The sequence below is a fragment of the Hylobates moloch genome, unplaced genomic scaffold, assembly GCF_009828535.3.
Source record: "Hylobates moloch isolate HMO894 unplaced genomic scaffold, HMol_V3 SCAFFOLD_21, whole genome shotgun sequence".
Lineage (NCBI taxonomy): Eukaryota > Metazoa > Chordata > Mammalia > Primates > Hylobatidae > Hylobates > Hylobates moloch.
The window spans coordinates 11,121,029-11,145,049 of NW_026652296.1; the positions used below are offsets into that span (position 1 = coordinate 11,121,029).

The 24,021-nt window shown below is 41.7% G+C and overlaps 1 protein-coding gene across 1 annotated transcript in view; it reads left to right on the forward strand.

The window, feature by feature from the left end:
* Positions 1 to 750: 750 nt before the first annotated feature.
* B4GALT5 (beta-1,4-galactosyltransferase 5) overlaps positions 751 to 24,021 on the forward strand; it is a 39,179-nt gene continuing 15,908 nt past the window's right edge. The window contains exons 1-2 of the mRNA XM_032754006.2: positions 751 to 852; positions 15,446 to 15,580. Coding sequence (XP_032609897.1) covers position 852; positions 15,446 to 15,580 — 136 coding nt within the window. The 5' untranslated portion in view covers positions 751 to 851. The remainder of the gene's footprint in view (positions 853 to 15,445; positions 15,581 to 24,021) is intronic.

The window sequence follows — 24,021 nt, forward strand, 5'->3', positions numbered from 1 at the left end:
GGAAAGACTTTGTTTTGCTAAGTGTGTGTGCCTTAGAGGCTAGAAATTTTCAAGTGCTTTCTCTGGCATCTTTTGCCTTTTTATGGAAAGCATGGCTCTGATTTCCTATGTTTGACAGTTTGGGTGTTAATATCAGTTGGAATGCTGCCTTCTTGGAAGCACTTAAATTCCCAACAAGTAGATAACCCCATTAGTCTGTTACAAACTTCCAGGCTAACAATAATGTGATTAAAATATATTATCCCCATAGGACATGAAGAATAATCTTTCCAAAAGAGAATCAGGAGGGAGACCAAAGAACAGTGTGTGGAAGAATATGTTTGGATGGTAGGCTAGATAGAGGAAACTTGCTTGATGAAGTTAAAGCTAGAAGCACCAAGAGCCTTAGGATCATTATGAATCACTTGGGGTAGGATAATTTGGGGGCAGAATAACAGTTTGAGATTAGGGGAATTATTAGGGTCTGGAGCAATGAAGAGGGGAGGAAACTCTTATTAAGGCAGAAGGTTGTGTTTTTGTGCTTCCCCCCATCCCATACAAAAATGTATTGATTATTGTTTCAAAAAAAAATGATAAGAAAAAGGCTCTGCCCAAAGGCAGCATTCCTAAAGTGTGCTCATAAAGTAGATGCTGTGTGAAAAGGGGTTCTCAGTAACTTTGGAAACTTTGAAATTTTGGGTCAGTTGATTTAAACAGATTTGGTTACTGCAGTTTTTCACTAGTGGAACAGAGAACCTCCTTGTCTTACAGGGTTCTGATGTTCATGGAAATGTTGCATTGTAACAAAGAAAAGACAACGCAGATGACCTGTAATTCTGCCACACAGAGATAAAACGCTGAACGTCTTGATAAGTAATTTCTAAAACTGTTCTAGGCTTATACTTTCCTTTGTATCTTTAACACAAATGTGATATATGTAGTATATATACAATGTATATACAGTCTTCAATCAATAGCTTTATCTCTGCTTTTATTACTGCTCCTAGCATAAATTATTTAGCACAAATGCAGACATAATCTCAGAAAATTATTATTTTTTGAGACAGAGTCTCACTCTGTCACCCAGGCTGGAGTGCAGTGGCATGATTTCAACTCACCACAACCTCCACTTCCCAAGTTCAAGTGATCCTCCCACCTCAGCCTCCTGAGTAGCTGGCGTTACAGGCATGCACTACCACACCTGGTTAATTTTTGTATTTTTTGTAGAGATGGGGTTTCGCCGTGTTGACGAGGCTGGTCTTGAACTCCTGACCTCAGGTGATCTAACCACCTTGGCCTCCCAAAGTGCTGAGATTATAGGCATGAGCCACCGTGCCTGGCCTGCACGGTATGATTTTTAAATAGTGAGTACTTCTAAAACAGTAATCATTATTTCAGTGATAGCTGAGTTTGTCATGGTCTGATTTTGCCGTAATTTTTTTTCTAGACCCTTTTGGTGCATCTATAGGTTGGAGTTTTGCTTTTATAAGTAGCACTGAGATAAACAGTATTGAACACATTTGTTATTTATCCAGTTATTTCTTTAGGATGAATACCTGAAAGTAGGAACTATTGGGTTAGAGTATGAACATTTCACTTTGATCTGTATTGCCAACCTCTCTAGAGGTTACATCAATTTGTTTCCATCAACAAGGTATGGGATACCTGTTCCACCAAAGCCTCTGAATGTTGGTGAGGCTTTGGTAGAACAGGTATCAGTCTTTTGACTCATTTAGACAAGCAGTTCGTGGTGTCAACTTAAAATTTTACGTTACATGTTTGCAAAGGGTTAGAAGAAACTTAGTTGTAGGCAGACAGCATTTCAGTGTTGAAGAAATTCAGCGTTTTGCTATAGAATTGCATTCTTTTAAACCCTCACTCAACCAGACACCATGATAACATGCCTGTAGTCCCAGCTGCTTGGGAGCTAAGGCATGAAGATCTCTTGAGCTCAGGAGTTCGAGACCAGCCTGGGCAACATAGTAAGACCCTGTCTCAAAAAAAGAAATCCTTACTATTGTAAAGAACATTGGTAAAACAGAAGGGAAAAAAGTCATCTCACATCACTCTTACTCCCTAACAGCAAAGCAGGTTGGTAAATTTGCCTCAAGTCTTTTTTAGCCTGATACATGTTCTTATTCCTTAGCAATACTTGTCATGATATAGCAGAACTTTTTTCATGTTGTTAAAAATGTGATAGTCTATGCTTAATATTATACATAAGGTGTATGGTGATAAGGTTGCATAGTTTTCACTTTTAAAGATGTGTAAGATTCCGTCAAGTTTTGTGTCACAGTTTATGTGCTGTTATTTTAGTAAGTGAAAGCAAGTTTATTAGAGAAGAAAAGAAACAGTGGCTACTCCATAGGCAGAGCAGCACTGAGGGCTGCTGGTTGGCTTTTATTGATTTTGAGTTGTTTCCCAAGATTTTGCTTTTAGAGATAATGTAATTAAAAACTTTGTGCATAGAATAGCCTCATATTTAGGATACTTTGCTAGCTCAGAAGGTATGAGCATTTTCATGGCTATTGTTGAATTTGCAAATAGTTTTCCCAAAGGGTTGTACCAGTCTGCACGAACACCAGCACAGTTGGTGAAGTATCAGTTTCACTGTGACCTTTTCTGGCTTATAGACTTTTTCTTTTGTGGTTGCAGAAAAACCAGTATACTTCTACCTTAAAAAAGCAAGGCAACTCCTCCGGCCATCACAGCATCTGTGTGCCAAGCTGTAATTCTTTTTTTTTTTTTTTTTGAGATGGAGTTTCGCTCTTGTTGCCCAGGCTGGAGTGCAATGGCGCAATCTCAGCTCACCGCAACATCTGCCTCCCGGGTTCAAGTGATTCTCCTGCCTCAGCCTCCCGAGTAACTGGGATTATAGGCATGCACCAGCATGCTTGGCTAATTTTGTATTTTTAGTAGAGACGGGGTTTCTCCATGTTGGTCAGGTTGGTTGCGAACTCCTGACCTCAGGTGATCCACCTGCCTCGGACTCCCAAAGTGCTGGGATTACAGGTGTGAGCAACCGCGCCTAGCCTATGTAATTCTTTGATAAATAGTTGAATGCCTACTATTCATCAGAAGTTGATGCAAAAAAGAAGAAGACTGTCTGTACTCTTAAGGAGCTTACAGCCTGTTGGAAGAGAGAGTCATGCTCAAATTTGTAGAGGTCATGGATAGAAGTTGGTGTATCAGTTGAGAAAGAGCCCAAAGATAGGTGTAGGCAGTTCTAATCTTGGGGGCAGGATGATACCAGGAAAAGCTAAAGCTAGGAAAGGGACATTAAAGCTTAGTATTGGCTGGGCGTGATGGCTCTCACATGTAGTCCCAGCAGTTTGGGAGGCTGAGGCAGGAGGATTGCTTGAGCCTAGGAGTTTGAGACCAGCCTGGGCAACAAAGTGAGATTCTGCCTCTACAAAAATAAAAAAATTCACCAGGTGTGGTGGTGTGCGTCTGTGGTCACAGCTACACAGGAGGCTGAGGCAGGAGGATTGCTTGAGCCAAGGAAGTTGAGGCTGCAGTGAGCCGTGTTTGTGCCACTGCAATCCAGCCTGGGTGACAGGACGAGATACTGTCTAAAAAAAAAAAAAGCTTAGTATGAACAGGTGTCACAAAAGCACGTTCATACAGAGGAGGTGTCAGTGGGGGCGGGAGGCTGGAACCACAAGGCAATTCAGGGACAGGGATTAGTCGGTGGAGGGGGGCAGTGACGGACAGAGATTAGGACGAGGGGGTGCGGAGGTGAGGGGAGCAGAGCCTTTGTTCTGGTTTCAGTTCCAGAGAGGAGTGTGGCAGTGCTGGTCTTGTGCCTCTAGCACATTCCCGTCAGCAACATCCTTCATACCCTGACGCAGCCCCCACTCTGCAGGGTTGTTTTGATAAATGTAGGTGTTCAGTGCCAATAGAACCAGCAAGGTAATTTATAGTTTTCTCCCACCCAAGCTTATACTGAGGTTATGTGGCTGTGCATGTGGATATTGGTACTTCTGAGGGTTGGTAACTGGTCATGCTATTAAGAATTTTGGGGGAAGCAAAGCTGAAGCTTAGATCAGTAAAGTACTTACCCATAGGCTACTCAGCCATCTAATATCTGTTTAGACAGCATTTTCATGTCTAATCTTATATACAGTTTAATAATTTAACAGATGGTAGACTAATAGGTCAGTGGAAATGTTTATAGGGTACTTCATAGCTGTTAATTTTTACCACTTGGATTTTTTTAATAGCTAGGAATAGTAATTATGGTGAAAAATGAAACCTATGAATGACTTCGTGATTTTTCCACCTCAAATGAGAAGGATTAGGAAAGCAAAAGATTCCTCAAATCAATTTTTTCCCCCAAAATATTTTTTTGGATTATTTACTTTGTTAATATGTGTATGTGTCCCCCCTCCTTCCAGTTTTCTTTAAACACTTTTTGTATGAAAATTGTCACACAGTTACTCCAAAATATTTAAATAGATAAGACAATGGGTATAAATTTTGCTGCCAAAAATTCCTTGTATCTTAAAAAAGCTGTATTTTCTCTCTTAAATGTATGTTAATGTCTTCCAATGCGTAGTATGAGTATCCAGCATTTTAAGCAGATTTAAAATGCAAAAATTCATGATTGACATTAGAGCTTCAAACTTATAAAATTTGGGGGATGCACTATAGTATGAGTATCGGCACCCACTCCTGAAGTGGAATATTGGAAGCCTGAAATATATGACATGTTGACAGTAAAGATCCAGGTAATATTGGCCATGCGGGGTGGCTCACGCCTATAGTCCCAGCACTTTGGGAGGCCAAAGTGTGAGGATTGCTTGAGCCAGGGAGGTTAAGGCTGCAGTGAGCCATGATCGTGCCACCACATTCCAGCCTGAGTGACAGAGTGCGGTGGAGCCTCCTGTTGTATTTATTCAAGACCCTGTCAAAAACAACAACAAAACAAGCCAAAAAAAAAAAAAAAAACACCTTCAAAAAGATCCAAGTAAAAGGAGTCAAACAAAGTGTGGGCAGCATAGCAGCTGTGGATTCAGGGGATTGAGCATCTGAGAGGCAATAGAGCACGTTTGTTAAAAATCTGGACTCTGGAGACAAAGCCTGCTGTGAAATCTTGGCTCCACATGGTCAGATTGAGTATTCAGACCTGAGTTTTTTCATCTCTAAATTGATGGCAACGACCTGCCTCTCAGTTATTGTGAGGATGAAATGAGATGAAACATAGGCATTTGGAAAGGTACTGGCACATAAGTACTCAATAAATGCATTATTATTTGTATAGGAATCCATCTCTTTATAAGCAGAATAAGCAGATTCTTTCTTTACCTGTTGTGCAGAGCAGTGAACACTGATCATCTGCTTGTTTGGGGGTAAGGTTCAATTATTTTTCAGGTTGTGCTTTTTCCACAAAATATTGGTCTAAAAAGATAATGCAGGTTTTGCAGACACTCTAGCATGTCAGAAATCAAACTTCAGCATTCCTTTGACACATTATGTTTTTCCTTAATTTTTATTGTGTCTTATCTGTATTTTGTATATGGGGGAAGGAGAGAGCACTAGCAAGCATGAGCGTGAGAGGGAGCCTCCTGTTCTATTTATTCATTTTCTGCTTCTCTTGTCTTTAGATTGATTCTCTTCCCTTTTCCCTGTTCTTTATGTCAAAAACATGGACATGTTAAAGAGGTAGAACCTCTGATCCATAGATTGGCTCCAGTGTTGTTCTGGAATTTATTTGACTCTGTTATAAATCCCACATTTTGTAGTGGGATGATGATGTGAGTAAATTCAGAGAAAGAAAACGCAGTCTAACAGACCCCCCTGAGCACCAAGCAGCACCTTTGCTGAGTGTCATTCTTTCTGGCTCTGGTCATTTGTCCCTGGCTTTATATCTTGACATTTTCCCTCCACTCTACATGCTATGGAAATGTGGTGTTCCTCTGCATTGCTCCATGTAGAAAGTACAGTCTTTGCCAAGATTCAGGCCCCCAACTTTTATTACCCACCTGGGGGATTCTACACACAGAATCTTATTTAGTTCATTTAAGAATTTAGATGCGGATACTAAAAAGTTCAGTCCTTAATCTGGAGCCAGGAATTTTGAGTAGGGTAGATTTACTTGTTCCGATTGATACCTACTCATTGGCCCACTGGAAATCCAATCCTGGACCATTTCTGCAATGTCATGGCTTTCAGAATCAAGTTCAGACCCCAAGTATAGTGCATGAAGCTCTTTCGCTCTTGCTCCCCCCATTTTTCTAGCCTCCTCTCTCATGTTCTTGCCATATGTAACCTTTGCTCCAGCCATACGAAACTTCTTTGACTCCTCAGATGTATTTCCCCCTGGATGGCTCTTTGTTTTCATTTATGCTGCTCCCTCTCCTGCTTCAGTGCTCTTCTTTCAGGACCATATTCTAGAATTACCTCTTCTGAGAGTATTTTCCTGGCCCCTGCTCCCAATATGATCTAGTAGCCACTCTCCTGTACCCCTGAATAAATGTGACTGTTCTTCCATTGCAAGGTGATGGCAGGGACTGTGTCTTATTTATATCACTTTATCTTTAGATTATAGGGCAGTCCTGGAACATCATATGTATATAATGAGTGTTGAATGAATGTATGTCTGAATTACAGTTTGTAACATTTATAAAAGAATTCTTCATCTCTTTGTGGCTGGTGTTTTATAGAAGTGTAAAAAGTCCTTAGGACTTGATGTTTCTTCATTATTATTATTACTACCCCCCCACACCCCCCTTTTTGAGAGACAGGGTCTTGCTTTGTTACCCAGGCTGGAGTGCAGTGGCATGATCATAACTCACTGCAGCTCAAACTCCTGAGCTCGAAGGATTCTTCTACCTTAGCCTCCCAAGTAGCTTGGGAGTATGCCATCATGCCCAGCTGATTTTTAAATTTTTTTGTAGAGACAGAGCCTCACTAGGAACAGCCTAGGCTGTTCTCAAACTCCTAGCCTCAAGTGATCCTCCTGCTTAGGCCTCCCAAACTGCTGGGATTACAGGCATGAGCCACTGTGCCTGGCCCTGTTTCTTCATTAAATAAGGTTGGGAACTTGGCCACTCCTGGAGAGTAAGTGGCCACTTTGCTTTTCCCCTTTTGGAGAAAGCTTGAAGTCCAGCAAAACAGTAACCCACTTAACCTGGCAGTTGCAACACATTAATTAACAACTTTTTATTTTTCTTTTGGAAAAAAATTGCAAATCTGTAGAGACATTGAGAAAATAGTACAATAAATATATGCTGTACACCTGAGTTCACCAGTTGGTAGCATTTTGTCACATTTGCTTTAACCTTTTGTATGCATACGTAAGCTCATACATGCATATGTGCATATGCACACATTTTTTTCAGAAACATTTGAAAGTCAAGTTGTAGACATCATGATGCTAAACCTCTAAATACTTCAATATACATCTCCTGAGAATAAGCGCATTCTGCATAATCACAGCACTATGATTACACTTAAGCTTAACATTTAGTAATATCTGATATACATTGCATGTTTAATTTTTCTCACTTGTCTCAAAAATATCTATTTTAGCACTCTGATTTTTCTATTCAGAATTTAGTCAAAGTTCATGTATTGCGTTTAGTTATGTCTCTAGAATAGCCCCTGCTTTTTTTTTGTTCCAGATCAGTTATTTTGTAGAATATCCTATGTTCTTTCAGCCTTAAGAATCTAAAGAGTGTGTGTGTGTGTATATTTGGAGACCTCATCTCTAAAAAAATATAAATGTTAGCTGTGTGCATGGGGGCATTCCACTGTGGTCCCAGCTCTTCCTGAGGCTGAGTTGGGAGGATCACTTGAGCCCAGGAGTTGGAGGCTTCATTGAGCTGTGATCATGCCACTGCCCTCCAACCTGGGTGACAGAGTGAGATCGCAACTCTTAAGAAAAGAGAAAAAAAAAAGAATATCCCATATTCTAGATTTATCTTCTTGTTTCCTCTTCAGTAGATTAGCAAGAATATTATATAGGAAGTAAATATCTTACATTGCATTAGGAGCCTGGAACTGTAGGTTGTTCTAACATTGGGGTTGCTGAGTTGAGACATTTGGTAAAGGGATGACCTGCTAGATCTTCCTCTTATGCAGCAAAATTACAAATGTCAGCTGTGATCAACATGTAATTTGTGGGGTAGTGCATTGAAGATGTGTTTTGACTATTTTCCCTCTTCAACAACCCTTTCACCTGAGAGTTTTAGCATCCGTTGATTTCCATGTCATGATTATGACCCAAATATGACTAATCAACAGACCTGCTAAACAGAGTTCCAGATTCTTTATGGTTCTTTTTGTCCTTACAGTATATCTCTCGAAGAATGTATTGGAGTACTTTTCTGTGGGTTGTGTTTTCACCCACAGATGTATGGTGTTATTTCAGTATGATGTATTATTAGAATTATTTGTTTGTGTTTGTATTTAGTTTTAGGGTTTGCCCATTTTTCATATATATATATATATATATATATTTTTTTTTTTTTTTTTTTTTCTTGAGATGAATTCTCACTATGTTGCTCTGGCTGGACTTAAACTCCTGGGCTCAAGCCAACCTCCTACCTCAGCCTCCCAAGTAGCTGGGACCATAGGTGTGCCACCATGCCCAGGTAGATAATTTTTTTAATATGTAAATGTCCAAAATATAAAAGGTGTACTCAGGCCTCAGTCCTACCCCTACATTTTTATTAGTTTCTGGTTTACTCTTCCTGTGTTTTTTTTGTAAAAATATGTGAGTGCATATCAATTCCCCTTTATTAAGTAGCATAATATGTCTTGGAAGTCAGTTCATGGGTTTTGCTCACCTTATTTTTGGGGGAGGTAAATTTTGTTGACATATAACATTAAAATGTGTACACGTAAGCAAAAAGCTTGGTGAATATTTAGAAAATGAATATATCTGAATAACCAGCATCCAGGTTAAGAAATAAGATGACCAGAAGCCACCTTCAACTCTCCTGCACCCCAGGGTAGCCATTCTCCTGACTTTTATGTTGTAGATTAGCTGTGCCTGTTTTTGTATTTTATCTACATGGAATCATACCACATGTGTTCTTTTGTGTCTGGCTTCTTTGTGTCACGTAGAGTGTAAGAGATTCATTCACATGGATGCATGCAGTTCTAGTTTATTTATTCCTGTTGCTGTGTAGTATTCCAAAATTGGAATAGGCTACAAATATTTAACCTCTTCTGAGTTCTTTCTAGTTTTGGACTATAACAAATGTTTTCTCATTCTTTTTTATGGTCTCATGGTACTCATCCATGCGAGTGAGTATAAAAATGTATTCAAACAGTCTCCTTTGGATGGTCATTTAGGCTTTTTTCCCCAGTGTTTTTCTACTACAAATATTATTGCACAAGATTTTGAATAAACTTGTGCATTATAGTATGGAACATGTTTTTAAAAGCTTTATGAGCAATGAGAGTAACAGAGAACATTTTGAGGGGAAAGCTAATCTTTTTGGCAGTGCTGCTCAATTGGTGGAAAGGAATTACTGAGCTTTTCTTAGGAACAGGTTAGTGCAGCGAAACTGGTTAACTTACAGTATTTTGGGTTCCTCTCAGAAAGGAGGAGGGGGCTAATGCAAAATAAAGAGAAGGGCTTGAAATCCATCTCCATGCCTCCTGGAGCACAGCCGAGTTCAGAAAACTCTATATTGTCTCAACTTACTATTTTTTAAATTCAGATATTTATTATGCATCCTCTGTGTTCCCGACACACCGTTCTAGCCACTGGGGGTACAGCATTAAAGGAAGTAGGCAACAGCCTTGCCCTAATGGAGCTCACATTCTCATGGAGGATAAGATAAATTTTAAAATATTTAGTACGTTAAGTAGAAAACCAAAGCAGAGGAGGGTGATTGGTGTTTGGGTGTGAGTATGTGTGTGTTGTATGTTTGCATATGTTGGGGGTGAGACACAGATTGTAAAAAGTGGTCAGGAAGGGAATGGTTTCTTTTCTGGTTCTGAACCCTCTTTTAGCTTACCAAGCCAACCACAGCAAACATTAAGGATACACATTAAGGATCAGTGAGAAAGGAGGAGCTTTTCATGTTAGAATCAGAAGGAGAGAGGAAGAAAGGCACCGTTGTGTGGCCAAGAGGTGGCTGAAGGGCAGGAAACCCAGTCCTTCGCCCCTGGAAACTGTCCAGTTAAGCCATGGCCCAAGGCTGCTAACACTGGCATCTGGATGGAAATTTCTAATTGTGTAGACCTGAATGGGGCTTATTTTTCTCAACTGAATTATGGTTATATATAAGAGATCCCCCCTCCTAGATACTGAGGCTGGATAATAATTACATTGTCTCATGAAAGTGTAAAACAAATTATTAGTAAGTGTGAATTTGTGTTAAATGTTGTCTTCGCATTTACCACATTGCATTGTAATTTGTTGAATTTTGTCTATACATTACTCATCTATTCAGCGTTGCCTTATGCATACTTGGCCTCCAGTGCCCTCGTACGGTGCCTAAAAAGCACACAGTAAAGGAGGTGCTCAGTAGAGACTCGTTGAAACTGGAGGATTTAACTACTGCACACCAACTTAAAATTGTTTTTTTAAACTGATTCAGCCACTGTTGCTCAGGACCATATTATTAGAAAGTACTGCTTTCAGAATTTTCAAAGTTAGCTGGGTGTGATGGCTCACGTCTATAATCCCAACACTTTGGGAGGCCAAGGCAGGCAGATGACCTGAGGTCAGGAGTTCAAGACCAGTCTGGCCAATGTGGTGAAACCCCATCTCTACCAAAATACAAAAAATTAGCTGGGCATGGTGGCGGGCGCCTGTAATCCTGGCTACTCAGGAGGCTGAGGCAGAAGAATCGCTTGAACCTCGGAAGTGGAGGTTGCAGTGAGCCGAGACACGCCACTGCACTCCAGCCTGGGCGACAGAAGGAGACTCCATCTCCAAAAAACAAAAAGAAAAAAACAAAGTAAAGCTCATCAAAATGTATGCAGCAACTCAGTTCACCTCTCCGGTTTTGATTTCACTAGCCATATGACCTTGGGCAAATTACCCCCTGGAGGACTTGACTTCCTAATTTAAAATAAACACTCAAGATGATATCTACTTCACAGAGATGTGAATTTTGAATGAGATAATTTAGATGGAAAGCAACATGTGTATGCATATGTACTTCCTAATTTAAGCCAGAGCCATGGCCTAAATTTATTAACAAGACTGCTTTTTTTGTTGTTGTTAACCAGTCAGCATCTCACTGTCGCCCAGGCTGGAGTGCAGTGGCACAATCATGGTTCACTGCAGCCTTGATCTCCTGAGTGAGTAGCTGGGACTACAGGTGCACACTACCACACTCGGCTAGTATTTTTAAAATCTATTTTTTGTAGAGACGGGATTTTGCTGTATTGCCCAGCTGGTCTTGAACTCCTGGCCTCAAGTGATCCTCTTGCCTCCGCCTCCCAAAGTGCTGGGATTACAGGTGTGAGCCACTGCGCCCCAGCCAGTAACAAGACTTTTAATAGAGACATCTGAAAGGTCCTACAGTTTGATTTGTATAACCAACTGCATGAGCATTGCACAGGAGAAGGGCAATTTAGCATCTCTAAAAAGATTAAGGGGATTTTGCCTCTAGCAAGCTTGATATGAGTTAGTAATAGGATGTGACTGCTGTTTACCAACAACATTCAGCAAAGATTGATTGATTGATTACCTAACCATGTAATGGACGTTTAAAAAGTCTATTCATAGAAATATCCAAAACTGAATTTCCCAAAGTAAGTTCTGCAGAGACTCACTTGATGTTCTGGTTTGGGAAATGGCAGGCTAGATAACTAAATGTCTCTCTTCTGGGAATTTCTGGGCCTTGAGTTATTGTGCATTGTGAATCTCCAAAAAGGGGCTTGCTTTTACAGATCTTTGGTAACAGATGGAACAGGGCTGCTGGTGGTTTGTGTGTTTCTAGGCTCATCCTTTTGCATCTGGACAACTCTGTTAGTGTGGTCACAACTCTTTTTCAAGTGTAGACAACTGGGCCAGTATGCAGAGAGCGCAGCCTGGATGGGGAGTGAGGTTGTGATGATGAAGTTGTGATGAGGAAGATGTGAAGTTGTGTGAAGTTGTGATATGGGAGGGGCACACATAGAAGGGGCCTGAGTGGGAGAGGGTGGCTGGGGAAGGTTGAGAGAGAACCAGTGGGCGAAAGTGACTGGGCCAGCCTGGCCAACATGCTGAAACCCCGTCTCTGTGAAAAATACAAAAATTAGCCGGGCATGGTGGCATGCACCTGTAGTAGTCCCAGCTACTTGGGAAGCTGAGGCATGAGAATCACTTGAACCCGGGAGGTGGAGGTGCAGTGAGCCAAGACTGCGCCGCTGCACTCCACCCTGGACAACAGGGTGAGACTGTCTCAAAAAAAGAAAAAACAAGTGACTGGGAAACATTTTGGACCCAATCAAAGTAGGTTTTCTTTGCTGATGGCTATATTTTCCCTGTTGACTCTGTGTTCTTGGAGGTCATATTTCCCCAGTAGTGGGAAGCATTAGATGATATTGGCGAGTGTTCCTTAAAATCCCATCCAATCCCAAGTTGTGGATTTGTGATTATTTCCCTTTGTTTGGCAATCTTTACTCCCTCAGTTTTTATTTTTTTAGCATTGTGCTAATTCCTTTTGATAATTAGAAAAAAAATACTGTGTGGTTTACGTTAATTTATTAGTTGAATGATGAGACTAACACGAGACAGTTGTTAGCGAACTAAGTCAACATGGAAACAAATCCAAGTTTTGATAGTCTGTAATAGACCATCACAGAAACTGGAGAAGGAGGGAGACTGACACAGTACTGAAAGCTTCCTCAAGAGGTCTATGAACTGGGTTTTGAAGGATTAATGGGATTTGCACGGCAGAAAGAATAGACACCCATTGCTGTAGCAGCAGCTCAGGGATAAAGGCAAGAGACGTAAAAGACTTTTGAGCAGGAACAGCGTGGATAAATCTGTAATTAAGAAAGGTCAAGAAAGATCCATCTGGCAGCTTTGTGCAGGAGATGAAGATGTGAGAGCTATCTCCTTAAGAGTAAGCATTTAAGCCATGTGGGTGCTTGAAATCTTTCAGAGAGAGGTTGTGGCTAGAACATGGATGAGCGAGGTATAAAGGTTAGTGGTTAAGAGCACAGACACACCTGGTTCAAATCCTAGTGCTCTCAGTTGACCTTTGTGAAGATACTTGGAGAAACCGAAGCCCAGAAGTTGTTTGTAAATTGGATAGTATTACTTGCCTCTTAGGATAATTATGAGGATTAAATGCAATAAGGAATTTTGTAATTAAGTGCTCAATAAATGTTGCTTACATTTATTATGTGGCCACAGTTCCCTAAAGCAGTGGTTATAGAAGTGTGATCCTTAGTCCAGCACCATTTGTCACCTGCGAGCTTGTTACAAGTGCACATTCGTGGGCCCCACTCAGACCAGCTGCATCAGTCCGGGTAGTGGGACCTAGGAAACAGGCTTCTTAAAAGCACTCTGGGGGATGGGTGGCAAACATTAGAGAATGACGGCCCTAGAGGAATCCTCCAGTTGGGATTCAAAGCTAAGAAAGAGAGAGTATTTAAAGGAGGGGCTAAGCAACTGTGTCCTTTGCAGTGCAGAGTAAAGGAGGTAGTGAATTCTTGGCGGCACCTAACTATAAACTTTACACAAGATTTTCAATAAATACAATAAAAGCTTTACACAAAATTTTCAATAAGACAATTGGTTTAGTAATATGTTGGGATGAAAGGAAGATTTCAGGGCAGTGGGAACATACTGTACAGCCCAAATGATTAAAAAACAACAACAACAACACAGGACTGAATTAGAAATGTGATATTAGATGAAGTTTAAGTCTTAGGTTTAACAAATATTTGTGGACTGCCCCCCTACTGCGCCAGGCAGTGTGCTATCTGCTGGAAATAGGGAATGAGGTGTTCCTCCTGCTTGCAGAGACTTCACACAGTTACACTTTTTTTAATAATTGGAAGCTGTCTTTTTTCCTTAAAATCTTTCCTAGCTACTAGAGAATAAACACAATATCTGATCTATTCTCCGATGGTGCCAGAAGTTAAGCATAGGGCTGTCTGCCAACCAATGCAAGGCCGCATTTGAAACTGCTACCTCATTTCGGAAAGCATTCTGAACACTGGTCCTTTTTGCTTATTATTTTATGACTTGGGATATACCTTAAGAGATGATTTGAAATCTTTGGAAAGATTTCAATGTCCCTATTTAATGTTGGCCACGTGGGGTTTTTGACATTATGCTAACCCACCCCACCTCTGTCATTCCCAGTATAAAGCACCAAAAGCACTAGCTTGAAATACAGTGACTTCTAAGCTTCGTCCATTATTCCATTCAGTCATTGTTTGCTGCGCATTATGTACAGGATACTGCTTTAATAGTGATGAAACATAATGTCAGCCAAGTGTCTTGTCAAAGAGCCAGAATCCACATCCCAAGGCCAGATGTATTGAGTGTGGAGGAGGCACTGGGGCCTGGTCCCGAGGTTAGCCAAGCGATTAGATGAATCCACCCCCAGACACCCACAGAGTTTAGATTTGTAAATGTTCCACCCCTGTAACACATCCCCCTTTCACAATGACAAAGGCAATTTGAGGGAATTAGAGTGACTGGTTAAGAAACTATGTTTTACAATCTCACTGTTTCTTGAAAATAGATGGCATAGCAGTGGAGTTTGCAAGTAGAATATAGGGATTACATTTTGATGTGTTTGTGAGCTTCTAGTTTTGTATCATAGAGAGATTTCAGGAAAATGCAAGTGGAGATCACTTTCCAAAGAAGACAAGATTGGCAGGTTAATCTGAACACTCATTTGTTAAGAGCATGTTTTAATTGACCTTGGACTATGCTCTTTCCCTATTGCTTTGGACTTTGGGGCTGGGATGGGTGGATAGTGAGGACTGCAAATAGTCTTTCGTTACTTCTTTTTCTTTCCAAATCCCCCAAGGGTAAGTGATTGGAGCCTCAGTCTACCCCTTTGAAAAGGTTGCCAAGACCAGACCGTGGCTTCAGACCGTGGCTTCAGTGCTTCTAGCAGGCAGAGAGTCAATGGTTTCTTTCTCTGTGAAGAACCATGAACTAATTCTGAGAAGGTGAACTTAAAGAGAGCAGAAACCTTTAAAAAAAAAAAAAAAAGTTTTAACTAATTCATAAAGATCTTTCTGATGATCAGAGTGCTAGAATACAGATTGGGTATTTGGAGAACAGATGGAATTTTTTTTTTTAAGTTGATGGTTTTTCTAGAACTGCTGGATATTGACAAATTCCTCTAAGCTCTACTAGCTACCCAAAGGATGTTGGTGTCCTGAAAGGTATGGAAAATAGAGTTATGGTCGTGTAGAGTTTTAAAAGAACTAAAAGAGGCTTTAAAAGTCCAAAAAGAAAAAAAAATCCATAGCTATGTGATTTTTTTTTTTAAATGATTGCTTCTGAATCCACCTCTTTTTCCCCTTTGGCTTTCTGCAGTGAACACCTACCTCTTCATGATGCAAGCTCAAGGCATTCTGATCCGGGACAACGTGAGAACAATCGGTGCTCAGGTTTATGAGCAGGTGCTTCGGAGTGCTTATGCCAAGAGGAACAGCAGTGCAAATGACTCAGGTATATTTTTAGTAAAGAGGTGGTCTGATTAGAATGTCTTCTCCCAAGAGAGGTAAATTCGGTTGCAATAATTATTTTCAATGGGAAAAGTGCATTGTAAAAGAGGGATTTGGCTGAGTTTTACTTTGCTGCTAAAAAAGTTCTTGCCAAATGAATCCTCGTTCATTTTTGTTAACAATATGACTCAGTCTGTTTGTCTTGCTATAAAAGAGTACTTGAGGTTGGATAATTTACAAAGAAAAAGGATTTATTTGGCTCATGGTTCTGCAGACTATTCAAGAAGTATGACGCCAGCATCTGCTTCTGGTGAGGGCCTCAAGCTGCTTCCACTCTTGGTGGAAGGGGAAGGGGAAGCCTGTGTGTATGGTGAGAGGAAGCAATGTGGCAGGTGAGAGGAGGGCAGGGCCAGGCTCTTCTTAACAACCGGCTCTTCTGGGAGCTAATAGAGGAGAACCTACCACAACAGCAGCAAGCCATTTATGAGGGATCTGCCCCTGTGACCCAAACACCTCCTGTAGGCCCCACCTCCATCATTGGGGATTACATTTCAGCATGAGGTTTGCAGGGGACAGACATTTAAACTATAGCATAATACATTAAGAGTGACTGGATGACTTCTTTTTTTTTTTTTTTTTTTTTTTTTTGAGACGGAGTTTTGCTCCTATCATCCAGGCTGGAATGCAACGGGTGATTTCGGCTCACTGCAACCTCCACTTCCCCAGTTCAAGCGATACTTGTGCCTCAGCCTCCTGAGTAGCCGGGATTCCAGGAGCACACCACCATGCCTGGCTCATTTTTGTATTTTTAGTAGAAATGGGGTTTCACCATGTTGGCCAGGTTGGTCTTGAACTCCTGACCTCAAGTGGTCTGCCTGCCTCGGCCTCCCAAAGTGCTGGGACTACAGTCATAAGCCACTGTGCCAGGGCTCTTTCTTTTTAACTCTTTCAAAAACTGAATACAGGAAGGAAGTAATACTTCCACATGTGATTAAATGGGACTCTCTTGAGGCCTCTCTAGTCCAGCCAGGGATTATTTTTATTTAAAAAATAGATTCTGAGATTTCATTTTACTAAGGATTCATGATTCACCTCTTATTTCTTTAACTGAGGGCTAATGTGCTTTCTGGGTTTGTTTGGGTTTTTTTGAGATGGGAGTTTTGCTCTTGTCACCCAGGCTGGAGTGCAGTGGTGTTATCTCGGCTCACTGTAACCTCCACCTCCCGGGTTCAACTGATTCTCCTGCCTCAGCCTCCCGGGTAGCTGGGGTTACAGGTGTGCGCCACCATACCTGGCTAACTTTTGTATTTTTAGTAGAGATGGGGTTTCGCCGTGTTGGCCAGGCTGGTCTCAAACTCCTGACCTCAGGTGATCCGCCTGCCCCGGCCTCCCAAAGTGTTGGGATTACAGACGTACCACTGTGCCCAAGGTTTTTTTTTTATTCTCTTGAGATGGCATCTTACTTTGTCTCCCAGGCTGGAGTGCAATGGCATGATATTGGCTCACTGCACCTTGACCTCCCAGGCTCAAGTGATTCTCCTGCCTCGTCCTCCCAAAGTGCTAGGATTAAAGGTGTGAGCCATCGTGGCTCATTTTTTGTATTGTTTGTAGACATGGCTAATTTTTGTATTTTTTGTAGACACAGCTTTCACTGTGTTGCCCAGGCTAGTCTTGTACTCCTGAGCTCAAGCGATCCACCTGCCTTGGCCTCCCAAAGTGCTATGATTATAGGCATGAGCCACCATACCCAGCCTCCTGTGGCTTCTTAATGATTTCGTCTAAGCCCAATATTTTAAAATATTTACATTTAAAAAAAAAATTCTCCCTCTAAATCAGTCCTCTCTTCTTCTGTAATAATTTACAAGATTTTTGGAAGTTCACTGTGGAATGTGAAATTGCTTTGCAAATGTTGCAAATGCGAATTATTCTGTGGTGCTTAGGAAATCAAGAGAAAGCATTGCCTCTCTTAAAAGAATTCCCTCTCCTTAAAAGAACTGACCACATCCTAATTTATCAGTTTCCTCTGCTCTCCACTTTAGCAACAGAGGACTGTAGTTAGCAAACTGATAAACTTTTGATACTTCCTTTCTTGTTTGCAAAGAACAAGTGAATGACATTTCAGAGCTTTTTAGACAAATTGTGGTCGCACTGGGTCAAGTTGCCTGAGCTCTGAACCATACCTGGGAGAGGAAACCCTGCAGTTTCCGTCTTGCATGTGGTGGTAGGTTTTGCACACAATCCGCACACACATTCTCACTCGACTCATGTGGCTCTGTCAGTTAAGGCAGAATTTTATGCTGTTTGCATTTTTCACACATAGTACATATAATCTTGGGGAAGATGGCACAGCTTGATCATGTAACTCTTTCCCTAAACCCTGCCAAAATCCTGCTTCTAGTTAGGTGAAGAAACGAGGCAGTACTGACTGCCCTTCCAGCGCGCTCTCCCCTGTATAGCACTGAGTAAGGGAACATTTGTGTCCTCATGACATTTATCCAGTCCAGATGTCATACTTCTGCAGTGTTAGATGAGGCTAGAATATCTGTCTCTCTGGGCATTTGGCAGTACTGGCAGTTCTCTCAGAAGTTAGAGGGGCATGCAGCAGGACCCCATTTCCACACCACTGCTGGTCTGGCAACACAGGATTGCGCTACTTCCTGAGTTGCTGTCTTTGAAAACTGAGTACAGAGGTGAGTTTCACCTTCGGAGGGTGTATCCAGTGACCTGTTATTATTGAACTTGGTGTGCTTTTATTCTCAAATTATCATACACCCAAATTCTTTTTCCTTGCACCTCTCTGGTTAGAACAATCTATTTTTTGTTAAACGTGTTTATGTCTCTAACAGATTGGAAGTCTGTGCCATCAGGGACTCTCTTACTGTTTATTAGATACTTGACTCACATGGTTTCATGTAGTCCCTCACAAGAACCCAGAAGGTAGCTACTATGTCCCCATTGTAGGGATAAAAGGAACAAGGCGCACATAGAAGTCATAGAACTTGATGCAGCAGCAGGGTTAGGGTTTGCTGATTCTCTGACTCCAGGGCCTGTGCCCTGAATCCCAGGAATGGCTTCATTCCTTTTGTCATCTTTGTATCCTTAGTACCTCATACACTGCCTCGCACATAGGAAGCACTTGCTAAATTATTTTTGTATGCATGAAGGAATGAATTTAACAAGAAAGCATGTTTTAAGTGTTGTAGCATGTTTCTAAGGAGGTCACCATCTTGATGAGCTGCTGTGTCACTGGCACATCTTTGGCGAGTAAGTACAGGTTGAGCATCCCCAATCAGAAAATACCAACTCCAGACTGCTCCAGAATCCACACATGATTAAACCTTGAGTGCCAACACGACACTTGAAGAAAATACTCAATGGAGCATTCTAGATTTTGGATTTTTAGATTGGGGTTGATCAACTGGTAAGTATAATGCAAATATTCCAAAATCCTAAAAAATCAGAAATCTGAAACACTTCTGGTCCTAAGCATTTCAGATAAGGGGATACTCAACCTGTACTGAAAAGAAAATAGCATTTCACTGAAAGTGTATTTAATGAAAACCCATCATTTTTCTTCATTTCAAAGCAATTGTCTACCTAGCACAGTCATAGAGGGTATTCTGGGCCCAGCACTGCTGAGACAGCCAAATGACTGACACCTCTGGCCCAACCACTTCTGCCTGGAGCACTGTTGGCTTAATGGTGGTAACCTGGACTATGCATCATTCTCTGCTGAAATAATGCTGAGGCACATACCCACATTCAGGCGTCTGCGTTAGGCCAAGCATAGCTCAAAAGCCCAGGGAGACATTTAAGTAATGCTGGTTTTCTTTAAGTTTAAAAGCAACATGGTGATTATTGAATGAAAACAGACTTTGGGGATGGGGTCTGTGAACCTGGAAATAAGCCTGAAGTAGTGACCAGGAGAAGCTTCCTGTTGTCACTGAAAGCCATTGGTTTATGAGATTGTGAATCTGCAGAGTGAGTAAAGTCATGCTGGTGTGCTTTGTAATCTATTAGTGGAGTGGGTCATCCTCACCTCTTTCTCGGTGGTTTTAGATGTCCAGTCTGTAGTCTTCGATGTGGCTACCCTCCCAGTAGGTAGTTATCCTTAAATGGACTAACTCTTGAAGAATGCTAATTCTTTATATTTCACAGATATTTGTCCCAATGGCATCTTTCTAGTATATGTAGATTTCCATATTTTTTTCAAGCAGAGAGGCAAGTGTTTGGTCTTTTCTCAAATGGGAGGGGAAAGTGGTGATTCTTGCTAGGTCCATTGGTCAGCACTTCCGATTCCTTCTCAACTGGATTTGGTAACACAGGGGAGAAGGCAGGTTTTTACCTCCTCCAGGTATTAGGGTAGCGATACCAACCTTAGCTATACATTGGAATTCCCAAGGAGCTTTTCAAAGTACTGATGTCTGTGCCTGACTGCTAGAGATTCTTATTTAATTGGCCTGAGGTATAGCCTGAATGTTAGTATTTTGTTTGTTTTGATTTTGAGACAGTCTTGCTCTGTCACCCAGGCTGGAGTGCAGTGGCACCATCTCAGCTCACTGCAACCTCCGCCTCCTAGATTCAAGTGATTCTCCTGCCTCAACCTCCTGAGTAGCTGGGACACCAGGCGGGTGCCACCATGCCCGGCTAATTTGTGTATTTTTAGTAGAGATGAGGTTTCACCATGTTGCCCAGGCTGGTTTCAAACTCCTGGCTTCAAGTGATCTCACCTTGGCCTCCCAAAATGCTGGGATTACAGGCATGAGCCACCACACCTGGCCTGGTGTTAGGATTTTTGAAAGCTTCTTAGATGATTCTAATGTGCATCCAAGGCTGCTGAACCACTGATGTGAAGCAACGCTGAATAAGCAGCTGCTGTCGGACAGAAATGGTGGTCTGCAAGCCCATGATATCAGCAGCCATTTGAACCTGTAGGTAGGAGTCTGTTGTTTTCCCATTTTCTATCTATCTGTCTTTTTTTTTTTTTTTTTTTTTTTTGAGACAGAGTCTCGCTCTATTGCCCAGGCTGGAGTGCAGTGGCACGATCTTGGCTTGCTGCAACCTCTGCCTCCCAGGTTCAAGCGATTCTCCTACCTCAGCCTCCTGAGTAGCTGGGATTACAGGCACCCACCACCATGCCCGGCTAATTTTTGTATTTTTAGTAGAGATAGGGATTCACTATGTTGGCCAGGCTGGTCTCAAACTCCTGACCTCAGGTGATCCACCTGCCTTGGCCTCTCAAAGTGCTGGGATTACAGGTGTGAGCCACTGTGCCTGGCCTGTTTTCTCATTTTCTTTTTTGAGACAAAGTCTTGCTCTGTTGCCCGGGCTGGAGTGCAGTGGCGGGATCTCGGCTCACTGCAACCTCCACCTTTTGGGTTCAAGCAATTCTCCTGCCTCCACCTCCTGAGTAGCCGGAACTACAGGCGCGTGCCGCCATGCCTGGCTAATTTTTTGTATTTTTAGTAAGAGACAGGGTTTCACCATGTTGGTCAGGCTGGTCTTGAACTCCTGACCTCAGGTGATCCATCCGCCTTGGCCTCCCAAAATGCAGAGATCACCGCGCCCGGCTTGTTTTCCCATTTTCTAAATGTAAAAGCAGCTGCCTTCTTTGCCCTTCAAGAACATGTCCGGGTTTGAAATAGATTAGATTTAAATTAAAAAGTAAAACCGTGGCTGTAGAAATTTAACAGGCTTGTTTTTCTCTCAGCATTTTCCTCATTCAGTAGGTACATGCTTTAGAAGAGTAAGAAGTTATATTTGGAACTCCAAGGGGATAAGGTATAACCCCACCCGTTGCTGGACAGCTAGCAGGGGAGAAAAACAAGGGCTCCTCACGATAACTGCACATAGTTTTACCAGGTCGTGAGCAATTAATTTCCTCTGTCTCTTTCATTTTAAAAGGCCTCTATTGCTACTGAAAAGCAGACTTTGTTTGTTTGTTTGTTTATGATGGAGTTTTGCTCTTGTCGCCCAGGCTGGAGTGCAACCGTGTGATCTCAGCTCACTGTAACCTCTGCCTCCTGGGTTCAAGCGATTCTCCTTCCTCAGCCTCCTGAGTAGCTGGGATTACAAGCACTTGCCACCATGCCCGGCTAATTTGTGTGTGTGGTTTTTTTTTGTTTTTTGTTTTGTTTGTTTTTGTTTTTTTAGCAGAGATGGGGTTTCACCATATTGGCCAGGCTGATCTCGAACTCCTGACCTCAAGTGATCACCCCACCTTGGCCTTCCAGGTAGACTTTATTTTAATTAAAGTTTTATTTAAAAATGTTTAAACAAGAAATCAGGAAATTAAGCCACCCCTCCCAAGATGTAGAGTAAGGTTCTGGAAGATTTTTACAATAAAGTTGTGTATTTTGAGGATTCTTAAAACAGTGACATATTATTAATTTAGTAATCAGAAGAAAAATAAATGCTTTTTTTTGTTTGTTTCATGCTAGTTGCTACCAGGCTTATTGTATCATTGTTTGAAGGAAGTAGAAAGGAATTTACCTGTCTTCAAAGAAACTCAAAATAGTAGAATCATTAGAGTTAGAGATATCTTGTCTCTTGCCTCATGTTTTTTAAATTCTAGTTTCCTGATTAGGTTCTAGCCCTAGGGCTTGGGTCAGTCATTGACCAGAATGATTATTATCTTCGTTTTTGTTGATGTGTTTATGAAAATATACTTAGTGTAATACTTTTGGGAATTTCATTGCCTTCTAGTGAATGTATTGACTGTGCCAATATATGTTTCCAGCCAGCGTCTCTTGCCACACATGGGCGTATCACAAACACAGGCACATTTTCTAGTACTTGTGAAGTCTTTTAATTTTTTTCTAAAGGAGAATAATTTCATCTATTAGATTCATCCAGAGTAGTAATTAGGATGAGGAATTCTTCACATAGATTTTTTTTTTTTTTTTTTTTTTTTGAGACGGAGTCTTTCTCTGTCCCCCAGGCTGGAGTGCAGTGGCGCGATCTCGGCTCACTGCAAGCTCCGCCTCCCGGGTTCACGCCATTCTCCTGCCTCAGCCTCCCGAGTAGCTGGGACTACAGGCGCCCGCCAACACGCCCGGCTAATTTTTTTGTATTTTTAGTAGAGACGGGGTTTCACCGTGTTAGCCAGGATGGTCTCGATCTCCTGACCTCGTGATCCGCCCGCCTCGGCCTCCCAAAGTGCTGGGATTACAGGCTTGAGCCACCGCGCCCGGCTTCACATAGATTTTTGAAGTAGTTACTACCTTCAGAAGAAGATTCAACCCAGGCCAGGTTTGCATGTATGAGCTGAGCTCAGAGAATTTCTCTGTAAATATTATCTTTAAGGTTCTGTCCTGGTTCATGTTTTGTTTGTTTGTTTGTTTGTTTGTTTTAAAGATAGGATCTTGCTCTGTCACCCAGGCTGGAATACAGTGGTGTGATCATTGCCCACCGGAACCTCGACCTCCCAGGCTCAGGTGATCCTCCCACCTCAGCCTCCCGAGTAGCTGGGACCACAGGCGCACACCACCAGGCCTGGCTAATTTTTAAAATTATTTGTAGAGACAGGTTCTCAGCATGTTTCCCGGGCTGGTCTTGGCCTCCTGGGCTCAGGCAATCCTCTTGCCTCAGTCTCCCAAAGTGCTGGGATTATAGGCATGAGCCACCACACCCAGCCTGGTTTATGTCTTTATATAAATTAGTCTCTACTATTCTCTTAAATGCAGGCTTAGTGTTTTTCAGGAAAGCTACTACTAAAAAGGACAGAAAGCATTCTGTTCCTTCCCTTGTTAAGACACTGTTAAAATTTTCAAGTTGCCTCTCGTTGAATTTTGTCCCCAGAGTACTTGCAGAGTAGGCAGCACAGAGTAGGCAGCCATGTGCATATATAAAAGGATTCAATGTGTTAGCCATTTGATTCTTGGAAACCTGCTCATAGTGCTTTTTCAAAAATATCTTAGTTGAAGATTCTAGAATTCTAGGGTACAAAGTGAATTTGAACAGGATGTTTTAATTTGCATAGAATCAGCATGGATCCAAAAGGATTTAATATTCTGTGAAAAAAATAAAAACAATACAATATACTGGAAAGATCTCTCATTCAGAGTTTAGTTGGAGCTCTGCCATGCATTAGCCAGGGCTCCTGGTCTGAGTTCTGTGTATGTTGTTCCAGTTATTCATCTGTAGAAAATGAGGTTGGAGGACCCTCCTCCTACTCTACAACTACATCCCCTAGGAAAAAGACATCTGCCTTCACACTCTTCATATCCACTAACATGACTCTAAAGGGGCATACATATGTGAGGGTTTTTAAATTATAAACCCTTGAGAATGAGAACAGGAAAGGAGACCACAGCAAAAAATCTTGGTAGGTAGAAAGCAGAAGAACCACTGATAAAAGACTTAACAAACCCAAGAAAACTGACTGCTCAAAGCAGCAACAGGAAAACCAGCAACCACCCCAGGATCCCCCAGAAGCTCAGGAAC